Source organism: Seriola lalandi, unplaced genomic scaffold, assembly GCF_002814215.2.
Source record: "Seriola lalandi dorsalis isolate HSWRI2012SDOR001 ecotype SW California unplaced genomic scaffold, Sedor1 jcf7180002054330, whole genome shotgun sequence".
Classification (NCBI taxonomy): domain Eukaryota; kingdom Metazoa; phylum Chordata; class Actinopteri; order Carangiformes; family Carangidae; genus Seriola; species Seriola lalandi.
In genome coordinates, this window is record NW_019524883.1 from 278,470 (window position 1) to 296,309 (window position 17,840).

Consider the following 17,840-nt stretch of genomic DNA (forward strand, 5'->3'; position numbering starts at 1 on the left):
CCCCCCCCCCGCCCCTCTTTCTTCCCCTGCTACTGTTATGATTTTGTCTGCTGTGTGTATGTGGTCCCTCTAATTGTCTTGCCCTGTCCCTGACCTGTCCCTGTGTTTGGGTTTGACTGCCATCTGTCTGCCAACCTACCTGGGAGCTTTGGAGATCACAGAGTGTCGTTGTTTTGCATTCTTCAGCTCGAGCTATCGAGATGTCTGACTCTAGCTGGGTTTGTGATGGTGTTGCCAGTTCTGTAGTTGTTTCTGCCGAGCATGTCGGGGTTAAAATCCCTTTAAACCTTTTCCACACATGATGTAGAACCAGACTTACACTCAGCTTATTGAACAGCTGAGCCCCAAATATTACTTTACAGTATGCTGTGTGGTGGTGATGGTGGTGCTGTGTCTTCTTTTCCTCAGTGCTCTTCATTTCATGCTCGCAACCTGCCCCCTCTCTTATCCTGTCAAATTTAACTAGCCCACCTTAAAGCATGAGTCATGCTGTAAATATAGTGTATGTGTGCGTGTGAACATATATATATTTGTGTTTGAGGAAAAATGGTAAGAATGAAAGAGGTAATGGGACTCCGCTCACATCAGTTTATTTTTATTACGACCCTGACGCTCAATTCAAACTGAAGTAATCCTCTTTTTTCGGTGGTTGATGATAATCACCAGCTATGGTAGAAAAAGTTTTCACATCTTTTACAAAAGCACTTAAAGTACCAAGAGTAAAAGTACTCATTATTCAGAATGGCCCATTTGAGGATAACATATGCTCCATTATTGGATGTTGGGGCTAATTTTGATATTCAAATCCACCCAATGGGGCGGGTTTTTCATCCATCAGATACATCTATGATTACATCTATACATATATAAATTTATCTACTACTAATACTCTCTATGCTAATGTAAAAGGTGGAGATTTTTCATTATGGCCCCTTTTCAAGAATCCGTTTCCCATGGTGCTTTAGGGACGTAAATAGTAAGGATTTGTATTTGTTTACATTTTGGCAAACGTTTGGTGAAAGTACACAGAATTAACAATTAGCTGCTCCTGTTTGGGATGTAGCCGTGGATGTACGGACAAAATGGATTATTTTGTTGCTATAGAAACCTTAAAAACATCATGATTTTCAGTCAAGTTCAGGATTTATTAGTTGCTCATTTTTATATGAAGTTTACTGCTGCTAATGCTACATCATTAGAGCCAAACCATACAGTGCAGCTGCTATTATTTTTAAATGAAACATACAGGTTTTCTCATAAATCCGTTGCTGTGAGTTCATTTGACAGTTAATGCTAATCCTAGCCTTCAAAAAGATCATTTCCTTATGAAAGCGCTCATACAGTAGCCCCACTTCAAATATTCCGTCTTGCATTTGGTCATACTTATGAATTCCCATCAATTAATTGCATGAAAAATCAAAGAATAGCCTCATGGTAGATTTCTAGTTAACCATCAAAAGCAGCAGGGAGGGAAAAAATAATGAAACATGCCAAGAGGAAAAAGCTGACAGAAGCTTGAGTGCATCACACTGATGCTCATTATTACAACTAATGTGACAATGATATATCCGGAGACAGCTCCACGAGGTTGTGCTATAAATATATATTGTATTTAATATTAATAATATGAACACAAGTCCTCAGTATTACAGAAGGTATCAGGCTTCTGTTCAGGGTAACAATGTAACTAATTATTTTCATTATCAATATGTCTTTCAGTATTTTTTTTAATTAATTTTTGGTCTATAAACCATTAAAACAGTTTTATGTGACCAACTGACCAAAACTGAAAGGTCATCAGTTTACTAATAATGTAACCTAAAATTCATCCTAAACTTTGCATTTTTTCTTTTAAAACTGACCCCAATAACTAATCGATTTTCAAAATAATTACCAATTAATTTTATCTCAATCAAGTAATCAGTTAATCAGAACGTGGTCACAGCTCCTCTGTGTTTCCTGTCATGCCAGGTGGGTAAAGTTTGCACTTTGCAGCGTAGGATGATGAAGTAAGTGTTATAAAAGTGTGGGCACGGTGCAATTTAAGTTTGCAGCTTAGAAAAATAAATAAACAAATAAAACCCAGAGAAACTTTAAACATTAAAAGAAAATATTCAGGACTTTCAGACGCCCAGTGAATCATGTTGACTCATGATCATTCTGGTGAGGCAGCTTTTTTTTCTGGTGCTGAACATGTTCAAGCAGATTCAATATTATTATTCTGTTTTCATTCTGTGTCACAAAAATAATATTTGGGATAACGCTGTAGGACAACGTTGCAATACCGTTACATTACAACATCTAATTGCCAAAAAGCAGCACACATACTGTAGTCCATGCATATAAGAAACATGAGACGCATTTGTCGTTTATATAATCTTGATTTTATCTTCCTCCAGGTTCTATAATTTAAGATTTTTCTTTCAGTTTGGAAACAAGTTGATGCTTTATTTTATTACATATCGACGCTGTCAAATACTGTTTTGTATTTAGGCTCCATCCTCTGGTACGTACGTCATGATTCAAACTGATGCATCAGGTTCGATAGACCTACACGTAGGGCTGGGAAATTAACCGAAAAGGTATCGAAACCGACATTAAGAACCTCTCACCGACTTAGTCTTGCTCTTGTCGGTTAATTCGGTTAATACCTTCCCCAACGGGTGCGATCATGAACTTTCCCCCAACTCCTGTCCAACTAACGTAAGTCCACGTTCACTCAAAGCGAAGCTGCCGATACTGATGAGATGACACGAGCGCAAACACCGAGCCACAACCCGAGCAGCTCCTACCTGAACAATCGTTTGGGAACATTTTGGCTCCAATTTGTTTCATCACTTTGAACACAATCACATTTCCGAAAGTGAAGAGCTCAAAAAAAGTAAACAACAAACCAAAGCAATCAGTCATTCATTGTAATTGAGGTAAAAGTTTGAAATAATCATGAAATAGATTTCTAATGTCATATTGCCCAGCTTGACGACGTGACTATGATTCTATGGTTGTATTAAGTAAAATAATTAATTGGACGTCTAGACAAGTTTTTTCATATTTATGTGTATGAAAAAAAAAGAAGAAATGTTCAGTTTTTAGAATCCAAAAAAATAGAGAGTAGTTAATACTTTAACAAGCTTGTAAACCCGTGAAGCCTGAACTGCTGAGAAGAGCGTCAAAGGGTTGTACCGCTCTACCAGTGACAGTTTCTACCTGCTGGTGGCGCTGTACTAGAAGTCAGGAGGTCACCAATGTGAGACAATCCGTCCAATCGTTGTTGAGGTATCTGCTGGGTATGTAACGAGATAAGGAAAATACGATTATGTTGAAATACTGCTTTAATCTACATGCAGCTCATTGTGCTTGAAGCTAAACTAGCCAGTGCTTTGAGTGAGTATTTATGTAGGACTCTTTCATCAGGAGTTACTGATTAGTTTTGTGTTTGAGCTCCGGGCTCTTGTTTCATCACCACTGCACCTAAGACAAGCAGACAGTTCAGTCCAGTGTGATGACACTCAGCTTTAATGGGTGAGGCCGGTGCACAAACAGCAGCTGAGAGAGCGCAAAGTAAATGAACAGGGAGTGAGAGAGGAGAGGCGTCGTGCCATTGTTTCCTGGGGCCAAGGCTACCAACTTCCAAAACAACACCACCACATTTAATTAGGCCTCACATAATAACACAGGTGCAGGATGCCATAATCCTTCCCACAGCAGCGCCTCACACCTACCCAATAAACATACGCAGCAAAAAGGAGTTAACTTCCCACAAGATAGTTTAAGATTTCAGTCTGTATGTGTTATTATCCAAGAAACTTCAGCAACTGATGATACTAATAACAGCCAAATAAAGTAACTAGGTGCGGTAGTGTGGTATTTGCTATCTACTGAGGGTAGGCTAAATAACAAACACTGTACCATTAACTTCATCCCCCAAAATCACAAGTCACCAATAACTGCACATTATAACCCCGTGTGTACATCACGAATTATTATTATTATATGCACCTGGGAAGTACTGACAAAAAATGTAATATAGATGTCAATAAATTCAAGCACTTAATAATTGATTGTAGGTTGCTTTGTCCCTACTGGGTTTCCATCATCCATTGATTGAATTAAATTCCTTTCTAAGGTCTTTAAAAGTTGAATTAAGTCACTGCAGAAAGCCTGTGTTTGGTAGGAAAAGTGTCCTGGAAAAAGGTTTAAAAACATGTTAATCCACTAAATAAATTACATCAAATTATTACAGTGACAAAATAAGTATTTCTAAAGGGTTTTTATATATTTTATTTGACGCAATAACCTTGACAAATAATTAAACAAACTCAGTTGATACATTATAAATTAATATTGAAGAGCCATTTTAAACAGTGCCAGTTCTTTTATTTTTACAGTATCTGGCATTTACTGCACATTATCAGTTGTAAGACGTGAAACGCTTATCATCAGTTTTTAAGTATTTAACTGGTAAACGGATCATTTCTCGAGCCTTACTTAAGATTTTTTTGATTTTGAATCTATCAGTGAGGTGTATTTAATGAGGAAACGTAGTTCTCTTTGTTGCATTGATCATCAATATTTCATTCATATTTACACATATTTATCCGTAGGCATTGTTGCAACTTCTTGAATGATGGTCATTTTTGAGTGTGTGAGGCTGAGTGTGTGTTTCAGTAGAAAAATCCTGTTCTTCGTTGTTTCTCTTCTCTCTTCTTTTTGGATAAAGTGTGTTGATGTTAATATGATTCTGGGTTTTCCAAATGTGTATATATTTATCTTTATAGAGTAGATGATTGCATGTTTGGTATAAGCATGTCCTTGACGCTGTCTTTTTACCTTTCTGAAGCAGGAAACATGCAAGATTCAGCTTTCCAAAGTGCATTGGATTAATTAATCAGCTGCTTTCAGATGCAGATGTCGTTTGGAGAGCACGATTAACGCCTTTTTTCTTTCTTGTCCTATAAGCATGATTTGTGTTAATGATACACAGCATGGCACGCTGCTTTAATGCTTTCAGGCTGTTGGGTTGTCTGATAATGTTGTGTGTGTGTATGGTTGCCATTATGTACACGTATGTACAAGTGTGTTAGTGAGCATTTTTATGTATATTTGTGTCCTTTTTCTGTTTTCTGTTCACTTTTTGTTGTGCATTGTGTATGTGCTGTTGGGTGGCTGTTGTTTTCCTCAACCTTCACCGCCCTTCTGAATCCTGCCCACTGCACACAAGCCTTCCCTCCTTCTTTTGCTGTCAGCTTCCTCCTCCTGCCTCCTGCCTTTCAACCCTCCTCTCCTCTCCCCTCCTCTCCCATCCTCTCCTCTCCTCTCCTCTCCTCTCCTCTCCTCTCCTCTCCTCCTATGTTGATGAGATACGGTGATTTCTCTTAGGGGAGGCGTCAGTCCATCCTAGTGCAGCCCCGTCTCGCGCCTGTCCCACCCCGAGTATCCAGGTAATAAACAAACCGGCAAACTCTCACTCTCCATCCATAACCTGCTGCCTCTTTTCCACTTCTACTGTTCTCTATGTGCGTCCCTGTCCATATGAAGCACCCTGTGAACTCACTGCAAGCCAACACACTGACAGGCCCACTTTACTTTTCCATTGATCTTCCAGGAAAAAAAGAGGTGTTTCACAGAGTGTTTGGACAGAAGGCTCGTGGTTTACCTGGGGCATACCTGTGTGTTGAAAGAGTGACAACAAAGCATTTCAATAATTTAAAGTTGCACAAAGCAACTTGGCAGCAAGGACTGTTCATCTGAAATATGTCTGAACTGTAGCACCCATAAATCATGTAATGCTCTATCAGTAAACTGTACACAGCACCAGGCCGACTTGTGAACGCTTCTTACCCGAGGTGACTGATGTACTAGAGAAAGAGAAAAATCTCTTGTAGTTGAATAAAACTGTGGGTTGAACATTCGTTTCAAATAGAGAGTTTTATCACTTGGCAAAATTAAAAAAACAGTAAAGGCTGAGTTTCATTGATTCAAGGTAAATAAAGACTCTGTCTCTGTCTTGACCTAGCTAGTGTGTTATTCTTAGCTAGCTAGCTAAGTTAGCTAAATTCTTAGTGTAGTTATAGTTACATTGAAGGCCAACTACAAAAAAAAAATTCCTTAACCAGAGGTTTCTCCTACTTCGCATCTCTGTTCATTTTCATAGTTAATCCAGCTTCCACCATGACTTTGTTAGCAGGTTGCTTTGCAGGTTAGTTAACTTAATTGACTCCTGATCGTCAGTTCAGCAGCTGGTCCGCACTGTTCCAACCATTAACTCTTATGTTTTTAGCATTTTCTCACTTTGACTAAACATCTGTTGTGATTACATGAGGAAAACTGGTGAATATGGGCAGAAATACAATTGTACCCGAGGTGTTAACTAACTTAGCCAACTGGCAAAATATGCTCGCAGCTAGTTAGCTAGTCAGCTAGTTAGCTAGTTAGCTAGTTAGCAAGCAAAGCCTGGTTTCTGCTAATACTGCATGATATTCCCACTCTTAAAAAAAAAAGAATGAGATCTGAGAAACATGTTTAATTTGTGTTTAATTTTTATTTATACTAAAGTATGGATGGGATCTTTTTCTCTGTTGCTGCCCCACTTTCTTATTTAGGCTGAAAAAAAATTATTTGTTATTTATTTATTTATTTATTTCTATTTTATGATGCACTTTAAAGTCGCTTCCTCTCTGACGAATGACAAAAATTTGTAATTTATTCAAAGTGCTGTGACTGGCGTTGTAAGCTTCCTTCTCCATCACCACACAGAAAAGTGACATTTTCTTTGTTCTGTCAGGCAGGAAGAGGTGGCAACCTGCTACGCTTTTATTGTCACCCTCACAACACAAAAGCATGTCTTCTTGTATCCACTGCTAACTCTGGAAACGTTCTATGACATACCTCAAGTAGGGAGTTTATTTGAATTATGTGAGATGAATTAGATAGATTTTTCACTGTACGTTGACAGATGAGCACATTACATGCCTTGGCAGAAATATACAGAAGTTCTACACTAGCTCAGAGCTTTCTAATGTCTTTTCAAAATCTTTGTGTGTGACTGTTGCAGCCCTCTACTAATGAAAATACCATTGCTTATTCATACACACAATGCAGTCATAACCAGCAAACCACAGACATATGTGCCAACATTATTATTTGCAAATGATTTTGAAGTCATATACGGAGACCTTCCTGTAACTCTCTGCATTGGGTAGATCGCTGAAATGCAGAGAATTACTTATTAATTAGCGGATACCATTGATTGTTAAGGTCCACTATTTTCAGATGTTGGCATTTGCAAATGTAGTCACTCAAGTAAAGTCAGGAATTATGCGATTCATAAATAGATGCTAGAAATTACTTTTAGACAATTTTGATTCCAAAATTGTTATTTTCTGCCAAGCAAATTAGCAAAAAAAAAATAATTAAAATTAAAACAGAATACACACAAACATGTTTTATGGTTCCACAGACTTCAGCCTGGATTTGTGAGCAAGAAATAAGATGTTAAATGTCACATTTTTGGCCTGTTTCCAAGTTGAACACAAGCCCAAACCTTCAGGTTTTAAGGCATTACCCTTCTTGGTGATAAATCTGTCCGAAAGTCATTGGAATATTGTGTGAATTCTCTTTTATTGTAGATTTTTTTTTTGCCTCAAATACACCATATTATCTTACCGCTGTGTTTTCCTACACACTTGAACTCACATTTCCATTCAGTTTTTCATCCCTCCCCAGCACGTCCTCAGATAAACTACGGGAATTATGGGAAATCTCCGTATCTGACCCAGTCCTTCCCCGAAGAACACTGATTAATGTGCACATGTTTTTCGTGTGTTTTCTGTGTGTTTAAGTGAGTCTGTGTCTCTGATATTTATCTGTTCGTGTATGTGTTTGGCACCTGGGCACATTATTTGGTTGAATGGTGGCAGAGGTCGGGTGTTAATGTGCGTCTGATGATGTGTGACATGCGTACTATGTTGACTTTTTGTTTTTGCATCAGACTTAGGAGCTCTTCACCTGGCAAGCTAGTCATCTTAAATCTTTCAGGGGTTTCTTTTTCATTTTTAATTGTAAATCCTTTTTAAAATTACACACACAGCAGGTTTTTATTTCAAATGTGGAGATGAGGAAGAGTTCACAGTTTGCTCTAGATATCAAAACTGATTGGAGATTGGAGGAGATGGGTAAGAACCTGTGTGTGCAATTCTCTACCTAACATACACCTAACATTTCAGTACTCCACCAAGTGTTCTGTGTTCCTGTCTCCAGTACCGCAGTTTCCATTAGCATAAAAAACACTCATACCCAGCTGTAATTTGAATGCATCAAGTAATCAAACACTACAGTCCACAGAGAGTGAAGCAAGTTTGGTAAGTTTAAAAAATAAAAAGGATGTCAGTAAACATTTTTGCCATGTCTTTGTTCAGCTGCTTGATTTCTGAGTTTAATAGACATGTGTAATGGTCTACACATGGATATTAAATGACACTGTTGGTTGTGTTGGAGAGTAATAAAACAAGTGTCAGTGGAGTCATGTTACTGGCATCCTGTAACTGTCTGTACCACAGTAGATAGCTGTTCATAGCACCAGTTAGCAACTGAAAATGTTTTCATTCATTTTGGTTCTGATTGAGAAGAGAAAAGGCTTGTGCTAATTCACATCAGATTTTGGGGTAACTTTTTTTTTTTTTTTCTTTCTGCTTTTCACTTTTTCTTTAAGTGAAGTGGAAATATCTTCCACTCACAATGGACACACCCATCAGATACAGCTTATCCAGTGATAATTTGATTTTGATTCATTTTCTCTACTGGATGCAGACCAAACTATCTCTCCTCCTTCCTGTCTTTCCCCTCTACAGCTCTTCATTCCATCCATGTTACAGTATCTCATACTTCATATATGTAAGCATTAAAGTGGTATTTGATGGCATACATATTTTTCCAATGTTTGATAAAGAACAAACCTGAGTTAAATTACTGCACATACTTCACATAAGATCTTTTTCTGCACTCGTTTTACAGTTTCCGTGAAATAGAGTTTCTGTAATTATGTCTAGACACCACACAGCAAATGTGCCGGGCAAGATAAATCAAGTGCAATTATTTCAAGAGGTTTCTACACAGGTCTGATGGTAAAACTGTGAATTCAGCTTTCAAAATGCTTCTATATTTTAATCATCTTGCAGTAGCTCTTGGATACATTAAGCACCATTATGAATAGAGTCCTCATAGTTGTCTATTGGCACAATAACCCAATTGTTTTCTCTTCCCACTGCTCCTACACAGACGTCAGTGAACAAGACTGGGAGTGAAGGCTTGCAAACAGACCTTGATATATACTAATAAGGAAACTAGTATTTGCATTGCTGTTATTCTGCGCCAATGTAGGTAAGAAAAGATTGGCAAAACCAAACTTTGACCTAATCACTCATCAAAAGCTCCAACCCAGGACTGTCCTCCCATGCAGCAGCTCATTGCTACAGTGGGTTTGGGTTAGACTTTTTGGTTGGTGAACTTGACAGAGGTTTGGATTTCATGCCAGGCAATAAAGATGCACTTTTATCTTGCTTTTTAAATTTGGCGCTGAGCTCTATGTGGCTTGACTTTTTTTGCATGTGCTTAGTCACAAGCTGATGCTACAGTATGTGCTGTTAAGATGTTCTTAAAGCCATAAACGGAGAGTTCTTCTTCGTCTTTAATCCAAGATATTTTCTCGAGCACGCACATTTACATAGAAACATAGTCGTTATTGAACATAATTTGTACTCATTGGCAAAGAATGACTCACTTGACTTCCTGACTTTTCCTGACATCTGTCACCCGACAAACACCCCTTGCTTTTCATCCCGAGAGGATCAGGATCCTTTGACCTCAAGAATTTTAATTCCTCCTTCATCCCTTCTTTCCCTGTGTCCCCTTTCCTGTACTGCCATTTTTATCGGTGTACGTCATGCATCAACTTCGTAACTCATTTGGCTCTCTCTCTCCTCTCTCTGTCTCTCTTCCTGTGTGGTTCTTCCAATCCCTTATCACTTGTCTTTTATTTTCTAATTCCTCCTTACTTTGCTTCTGCCATCGCCTTTACATGTTCTCATTCCAACCGGTTCTTTCTATTTTTCAATGTTGAAACACAATCACACCCTTTTCTGGTAAATCTTGTCCTCTCTTGTCCATCTTTATCTCACTGTTTTTACTTCCTGTCACACTCTTACACCTCCTCAACATGTGATTTTTTCCCACTCTACATGTCACGTTATGTACCTTGATTGGACATCTCCTTTACAACTCCTCACATCCCTCCCATCGTTCATTGAATGGCCTCTCTTCTACGACCATCTCTCCCTGCTCCCACTCCTCTTTCCCCTCCCTTCTCTCTCTATCTCGCTAGGAGGACCAGCTTTCCTCCCTGGGTTCTGCAGACCCCGGTGTGAAAACTGAAGGTGGAGGGGGAGGTGGAGGAGGAGGACAAGGAGGAGGAGGAGCAGTAACCAACGATCAAGGCCTCAGAGTCTCTTCCTCAGGCATTTCCTCTGACAGCTCACCCCACAATGGAGTCCTCCCTCAAACCATAGACCCTCCCTCTCTACCCACTCCTCATCAACATCCTAGTCAGAATGGAGAGCTCCGTGGCAACCAAACATCCTCCCCCATGACAACGTCACAGGCTGGAACCACGGCAACAGCAACTACAGGCATAGCAGAAGAAGGGGGAGTAGGTCAAACACAACACTGAGCCAAATCAGAGAGAGATGACACAAAAGGAAAGGAAAACACCGTCCGCGTCTTTTCTTATATAGCAAGACAATGTTTTGAAAAGACATCACCATTGATATTCTTATTCCCCGGGCAAGAGAGAGAAGAAAAGTGTGCAGGAGACGAGTAGTAATCACACAGCTACTGTACAGTGCATAACACATGAACACACAACACAAAGGGCTCTTCAATGGACACTTGTTCTCTCGATGCTCACACGGAGCTTCAGTTCGTATCAGTCTTGCAGGACAAGATAACGATACCTTACCACATACTGTTTGAATCAGTCAAACAAAGCATTTGACGAACATACCAAGCCAATATGTGAACATCTGCTCTGTGCACTCATTGCCTGTCTGCGGCTTCACCAGAAATAAATACATGTGAGGAACAAGCACTATAGAATGTCTTGCACCCCAAAGACTTCATAGTAGCCATCAGCAAAGGAGTGCTATAAGATAGCTTATAGTAACTCTTGACTCCCATGGATGTAGGTGCATTAAATATGCCTATCCCGAACACGCCAGGCTGCAAATGTGGTAGGTCGAGATGTGGAGATGTAGTCTGGCTGTCTTAGTGCCTTTGAGTGTTTTACAACAGGGTTTTCCAATAGAGATAACAGGTGGAGGTCCATGTTAGCTTTGCTAGTAAGGGAACTGATCTGTGGGCTGAAAACAGATTCAAAGACACAAGATCAAGCATCGTAGAGGTCTGAGTGACGGAGGACGTTTTTGGGAACTTTTCTTTTTTTTTTTTTTCAATCTAAGGGACTTCTTGTTTTTGGACTGAGCTCGTGCAATTTTTCTCTTCTCAATCTCAGAACCGATATGTGATAAACTGGTGCTAAACAGAAACAAATGGTGCCATTTTCCAAGTCAAATGTCTGTGTCTGCCATAGCACTGCCTCTTTCATGATTCACTCACTGTCTATTCTCTCTCTCTCTCTCTCTCTCTCTCTCTCTCTCTCTCTCTCCTGCGATTTGTCTTTGACAGGACTTTACCCCCCCCCCCAATATGTTTTGTATCTGTCTCTGTCTTTGTTCTTTGTGCATCCTGTTGTGTTTTTATGTCTAATGGGGGTGTTGGGGTTTCCATGTCTGTGTGTTTGAAGCGCCCTCCTCCAATCTCTGGTTTTATTTACAGTTAATAAAAGCAGCTCTCCAGCTCAAAATTGAAGGATCAGCAGTTTAACATATTTTGCACGGGTTATTTCAGATTTGTGGAGACCAAGAACTTAAGTGCTATTTTCAGAAAACACTATTAATTTTACGATTGGATGAAAATACTTTGACTGCAATGGATGAATGGAGTTTATTCCAAGTTCTCAAGTTTTGTTTCTTTCTTTTAAAAAGTGTGCGCCCATTGTGTTCGGATAGAGAAGATCAGCAGTGCCATTATTAGTACTTTTCATTCATTTTCAGTAACATTTTCTCCTACAACTTTCACCACAGCTAATGTTATTAATACAAATGCTAATGACATATTAATAATCGTCCCCTTATGTTTTTAGTTTTGGGAACATTTTACCATATTCTATTACAGTGAACATTGCCAGGATCATTTTGTTAATTCTCAACTGTCAGTCATCGCTAAGCTTGCCATTAAGTGCCTGGGATAAATATATTGAGCGTCCTTCGGCCAGTAGACTAGCTAGCCATCAACCAAATGCACCTTAAAAGCCTTGCTTACGACACTGAGGATATATTATACCCCTGATGCTTAAACAATTTGAATACTTTCATACTCTTTTGTGTAATTTACATAATTTGAAGTTGCATCTATTTCTGAAAATGTTTGAAAGAAAGCATCAAACCAAAATTTACAGTACATTTAGAGTAAACCATTTCATTTACAGTAAAATTTTAAAAATGATGATTTGATGAATTTTTTAAATTAAACAAACCTCTTCAGTTTCTCATGTGTCAAATACTGAAAACACGAGTCTTTGAAATGTTTGTAACGTGTATCCATAATCCTTCATTTTGTGTATGAGCCGTCTGTTGTAAGGTTTGTCTGGATGTGAATCTGTTTTTGTCTCTGTAGCTTCACACACTGGTGTCGCTCTGCAACAACTCAGCTTGTTTAAACGTCAAAGTTGAACCAAGACGAGTTGAAGAGTTTCACTTCAGCTTTGTGTCAGCCATTTTTCTCTAAAGTACTTATTTTGCAGTGTCAAAGGTCAAAATGACCAATGCAAGTACTTTCACAAGCCAGTGCTAGTAGATTAGTTTAGATTAGATTCATATTTACAGTGAATGTTTAACTGTTGAACCACCAAATGTTAATAATGCTAGCAGTCTTATGCAGGAAAAGATTGTCTTCTATCTAGACAGCTTGTAGGGCTACTTTTCTCTTGTGAAATGACTTGTGTGTGATGAATGTTGGATTCAGGGCGGGCTAGGTTTGAACATCAGTGTCTTTTCAGAGATGTGAGATAATCCGGGATTGAGAAATTAACATTGCTGTGAAAATACCTCAGTGACTCAGGTAAACAAGCAGTTGCCTCAGAGCTGAACACAAAAACTATAGAACAGAGATGAGTCCAGCTTTGGAAAGACTGCCACCATGCAGATACTCGGTCAATAGCTATGCTTCAATAGCACCTGATCAAGCACCCTCCCCCGTTTCTTCTCTCTCTCTGTTTCCCTTTTTTTCTCCCCCTAGCCACTCTCAAAGCTTCATGGAGGACAATGTGGAACCTAATTGGCTGATGCACCATCGGCAGTCCACAGGGTGGCATGGCCAAATGTCCAGAGCCCTCTCTCGTGACGCGATTGGCTGACAAAGGGAGAACTTGGGGCATTGGTCCCATTCTCTTTGCTCAAAGGATGGTGCAGAGCCCCAGCGGACCATGTAAGGAAATGCTGGGTTTTTTTTTGTTTTTTTTTTTTACTTTACTTGGGCCCTCTCTCTCTGATTTGATAAAAGGATCTTTTTAAAGTGTGTTTGACGCCTCGTGATTGGATCTACATTTTACTTTTAAAAAGGTAGGCTGGACATATATTAGCATTTGGTGGCCTGCCAAGCATGCAAAGAACAGCTATGCAGTCTGATCAATCAGCAGAACAGAGGAACACAAAGGCCAAGGAAGCTGTGATGCTCAAAATGAGAGAGAGGGGAGATGTGTTGTGGGGTAAGATGTATTTCAAAGGTGCTTGACTTCTCTTAAAATTTCAGTCAAAGCTGATTTACTTTCAAAGCATTTATTTCGCTCTCTCTCTCTCTCTCTCTCTCTCTCTCTCTCTCTCTCTCTCTCTCTCTCTCTCGTAGTCTTTTCAAATTACCCTTTGATTCCTCTTCATCTATTCACTCTTTGTCTATCTAGGATTCTCAAAGCATTATTTAACCGCTTCCTTCTTACTCCATTTTAAAACACACTTGATCTGTTTCTCGATTCATAGTTTTAGCTCTTCCGTTTGAATCTCTTTCAGACTTTGATTTTAAAGGAAACTAAATATGCACAGCCTAATACAACAAGTGAAACTGCTTCAGAACAAAACTCTTGCTTCAATGAAGACTTTGAAAAACCGGACAGAATGTTATTATTTATATTTCTATGATACTGCTTATTCTTACAATAGTATTAGAAAAAACTCTTCATCAGAAATCTTCCGGAGCAGATATTTATTTCTTGATATAGATAGATGCCTCTATCTAATGGAAGTTCATAAATAATCCATTTTATATGAACCAAGTTTTCTTACTAAGACAATCTTGTGGAGAGAATCGTTGCCCTAAAGGACGAAAGGGACAAACTTGTGTTTTACCTACTCCCCATACAACAGTTTGCACGTTGCTGTGACCTGTGCCCTCCTTCCTCTTGGTTATAATCATTCAAAAACAAAAACAAAACAAAAAAAAAAAAAGAAAGAAAAAGCGGACGGATGTTTTCCCGCCCAAAAATCGCCATGGAGCTCTCCATTTTACGGACGATGCGAAAGCCGTTGGATAAGGACATTCTTACAGCTATTTTGTGCTCCACTTCGACTATCTGTCTGTAGAGGTTTAAAACGAGCAGCGGATGAACTCTTGGTTTCAGTGTGGCCACATTTCTGCAGTCAAATTGCTGTAAAACTGCCCATTTATTTCTATGGATGGACTCCACTGACACCAATCTGAGTTGAAATCCCTGCCATTCCCACTTGCGACTGAAACGAGGACAGAGAGAGATATGTTAGAGGTCCTGCTGAAACGAGTGAATGTGTTTGTATATAAGTGTGTGTACTGGCTAAATCTTTGTGTATATACTGGATAAATGTGTATATATGGTATGTCTATGTGTATATACAGTTTGTTTGTATATGCAGAGTGTACAGTTATTTTTTCCTCTAATGTTTCTCTCTCTTTCTATGAATAGGTCTTCTCAAGTTACCAATACTGAGGCATGGAAAGGTTTTTAAATGTACTGACAGCTATCAGAGGCACTTTCTGTGCAGACTTAGAATATCAGCAAGGTCTGTCACTTCTAGCTGCATTCTTGAAGCTCTCATACAAGAAGTAACTCACATAATCTTAAAGCTTGCACTCATTTTCTGACCAACTAAAAAGCTTTTCTAAGTAGATTTGGGTGACCAAGCAATGTTTGTACATATATAGACTTAACACAATTTTTTCCAGAAACCTCCATCTGCATTTCTTTGAAAATTCTCGACCTGTTTTTGAGTTATTGCGTATCTGACTTTCACTTTAGGTTCCTATGGTATATGTTTGCAACGGTTGTCATTCAGAGTTATATATTTATTCCGACAACCCTTATATATTTCTTGAAATTTTGTTCCCCAAATTCTGCCTCTCATGGAGCCGTCTAGCCTTTTATTAAGATGCGGTTAGACCGGCAAATCCTTCCATGAAAGTATACTGTCATTACTTAACATTGCTTGTTTTTGTATAGGTCCTTACTAAATAAGTGTGCCTCCCCCCCTTATACTCTTACTAACCTTAGATCCATTAACTGCGCTGGTCACTCATATTCATACCCCTTGACAAGCCATAGCCCCCCCCCCCCAGAACTCCTCTATTGTTGTTTTGACAGGACAGACATTTGGGGATTTTGTGTATATTAATGGAAGAGTGGTGTTGAAGAGTGTATTGCAGTTGTATATGGATTTGTTATGAATGTGGATATTCTGATCATTGAATTATTATTGTAATAATGATAATAATTATTGCCACTTTGATTTTGTTGATTAATTCCTTTGATGCGGTTGATGAAGATGCCATTGTTCCTTCTTTTTTTTTTTTTTTTGGAATACACCGGAATTTATATTTTTCGGGTGGGTGAATCTGGAGATAGAAATACGTAAATAAATTAATAAATAAACAAATAATTAAATTCTTACCTCGGTGTGGGAATGTGTGTTCTGTTTCAGGCAGCTCTCAAAGGATCTATCTTTCTATTTCAGAATTAAGGGTTAGTTATTTTTCTCATTGTTAGCAAGTCCTGTGAAAACACTGAAACCAACAATTAATTTAGTTTATCCCTCCCCAGCGTTGTCCGTTAACCATTAAAACACCAATAACCACTGTAAGTTGGAAAATGATCACTATAGTGCAACAAATATACATTAATTCCCCACAAATACTGTTAACTCCTGTTTGAGTAACATTTGCTAAAAATGTGTCCCCTGTTTTGAGAAATTATTTATAATTTTTTGAAAATTAAAACATTTATTAGTGACACATTTTTAAAGATTTACATCAGTAGGAACCAAGAGTCTTGGGGCTGAGAGGCTGGGAAATCAGACAGTATTGAGAGGCAGACTGACTCCCTGTTGGTTGGTGCCTTTTTATGGGATTTGTTGACAACAACAAAAATATAGAATATTGCTAGCCTTGCCCATTTTTACATTCGTTGCTTCCCCTCATGCCCTGGTCCCATCGGTCATTTCCTCCAAAGAAACTTTCAAATCTGCATAAATGAACAATTATTTTGATCATCGATTAATCTGGCAGTTATTTTCCAGGTTAACTGATTAATTATTTGGTCCATAAAATGTCAGAAAATAGTGGGAGCCTAAATGTTTCTTATACGATCATACAAAGTAGAGAGAAACCAAAAATCCTCACACTTGACAAGCTGGGATCTGCAAATGTCTGATCTATCATCAAAAATTCTTGTCAACTAACCGATTAATATACTAATTGTTTCAGCATTACACTACATGTATAGGCTCACAGCATGCATCATGTATTATATAAGAAATCAAACCATCTATTAAGACAAGAATTCTGAACTTTATGTCTGAATTCCTACTGAAAAGATCTGCTTTGATGGTTGTACCTTTCTGCCAATGTTTTTATTTATTTATTTATTTATTTTATCATTTTCTAGATCTACAAGCTCATTCACTCCAGTTTTGTAGATCACAGGTAAGTGTGTGTGTGTGTGTGCCTGGTGGTTGCATCACAGTGCTTGCTGATCTGGGTCATCCAAATTTTTTTCTGCATGTCAGGACAGTGATTCTTCCGTTGGTGAGCAGAGCAGACCATTTCCTCTCACTCTCACCAGCTGATGTGCTGAGAGTGAGGATGGCAGGGAGGATCTGGGAGCTGGGGACTCGACTGAATATAGCAAGCTTGTAATTATCCTCATCCTCCTACACTTAATCGCCTGCGGTTCCTCAGTGGGTTGGCAACTTCTGAGTTTGGACAGAGCAGGAAAAAAATGAGCACAATGGAAGAGCAATGGTTCATGCTGTGTAAACAGAACAAACAGAGCTGAGTTCCACCTCAACCTGCTCCACACCTGAGCATCAAATACACCCATCTACTTATTCTGTCAGCTTACACTCAATGAAATTATCAATAATGTTTTCATTTGCCATATCAAACTATGTACCCATGTAATAACCTGCCAGAATGTGCATTTTCTAATGTATTTATATCAGAATTACATTACATTTACAATTCCAGGCAAAAACACATCACATATAACCAGAAACTGTCCTTTTCTCTCTAACTCACACCCCATAGACTTACAAATGTCATTCATTTCCTACATCATTATTGCTGTCACCCTGTTTGACAGTCAGGAGTTGCATAAAAATACATAAAACTATGGAGGCAAGCGTCTCTCAAAATGCCATTTCTGTGTGATT

At 38.7% G+C, this 17,840-nt stretch overlaps 1 protein-coding gene across 1 annotated transcript in view; it reads left to right on the forward strand.

The window, feature by feature from the left end:
• The window catches only part of syngap1b (synaptic Ras GTPase activating protein 1b), a gene marked incomplete at its 5' end in the record, with an annotated part of 100,443 nt that extends 84,362 nt beyond the window's left edge, over positions 1–16,081 (forward strand). Inside the window, 2 exon segments of the mRNA XM_087174215.1 lie at positions 5,380–5,441; positions 13,408–16,081. Of these exon segments, the coding sequence (XP_087030341.1) occupies positions 5,380–5,441; positions 13,408–13,525 (180 nt within the window).
• Positions 16,082–17,840: the final 1,759 nt, after the last annotated feature.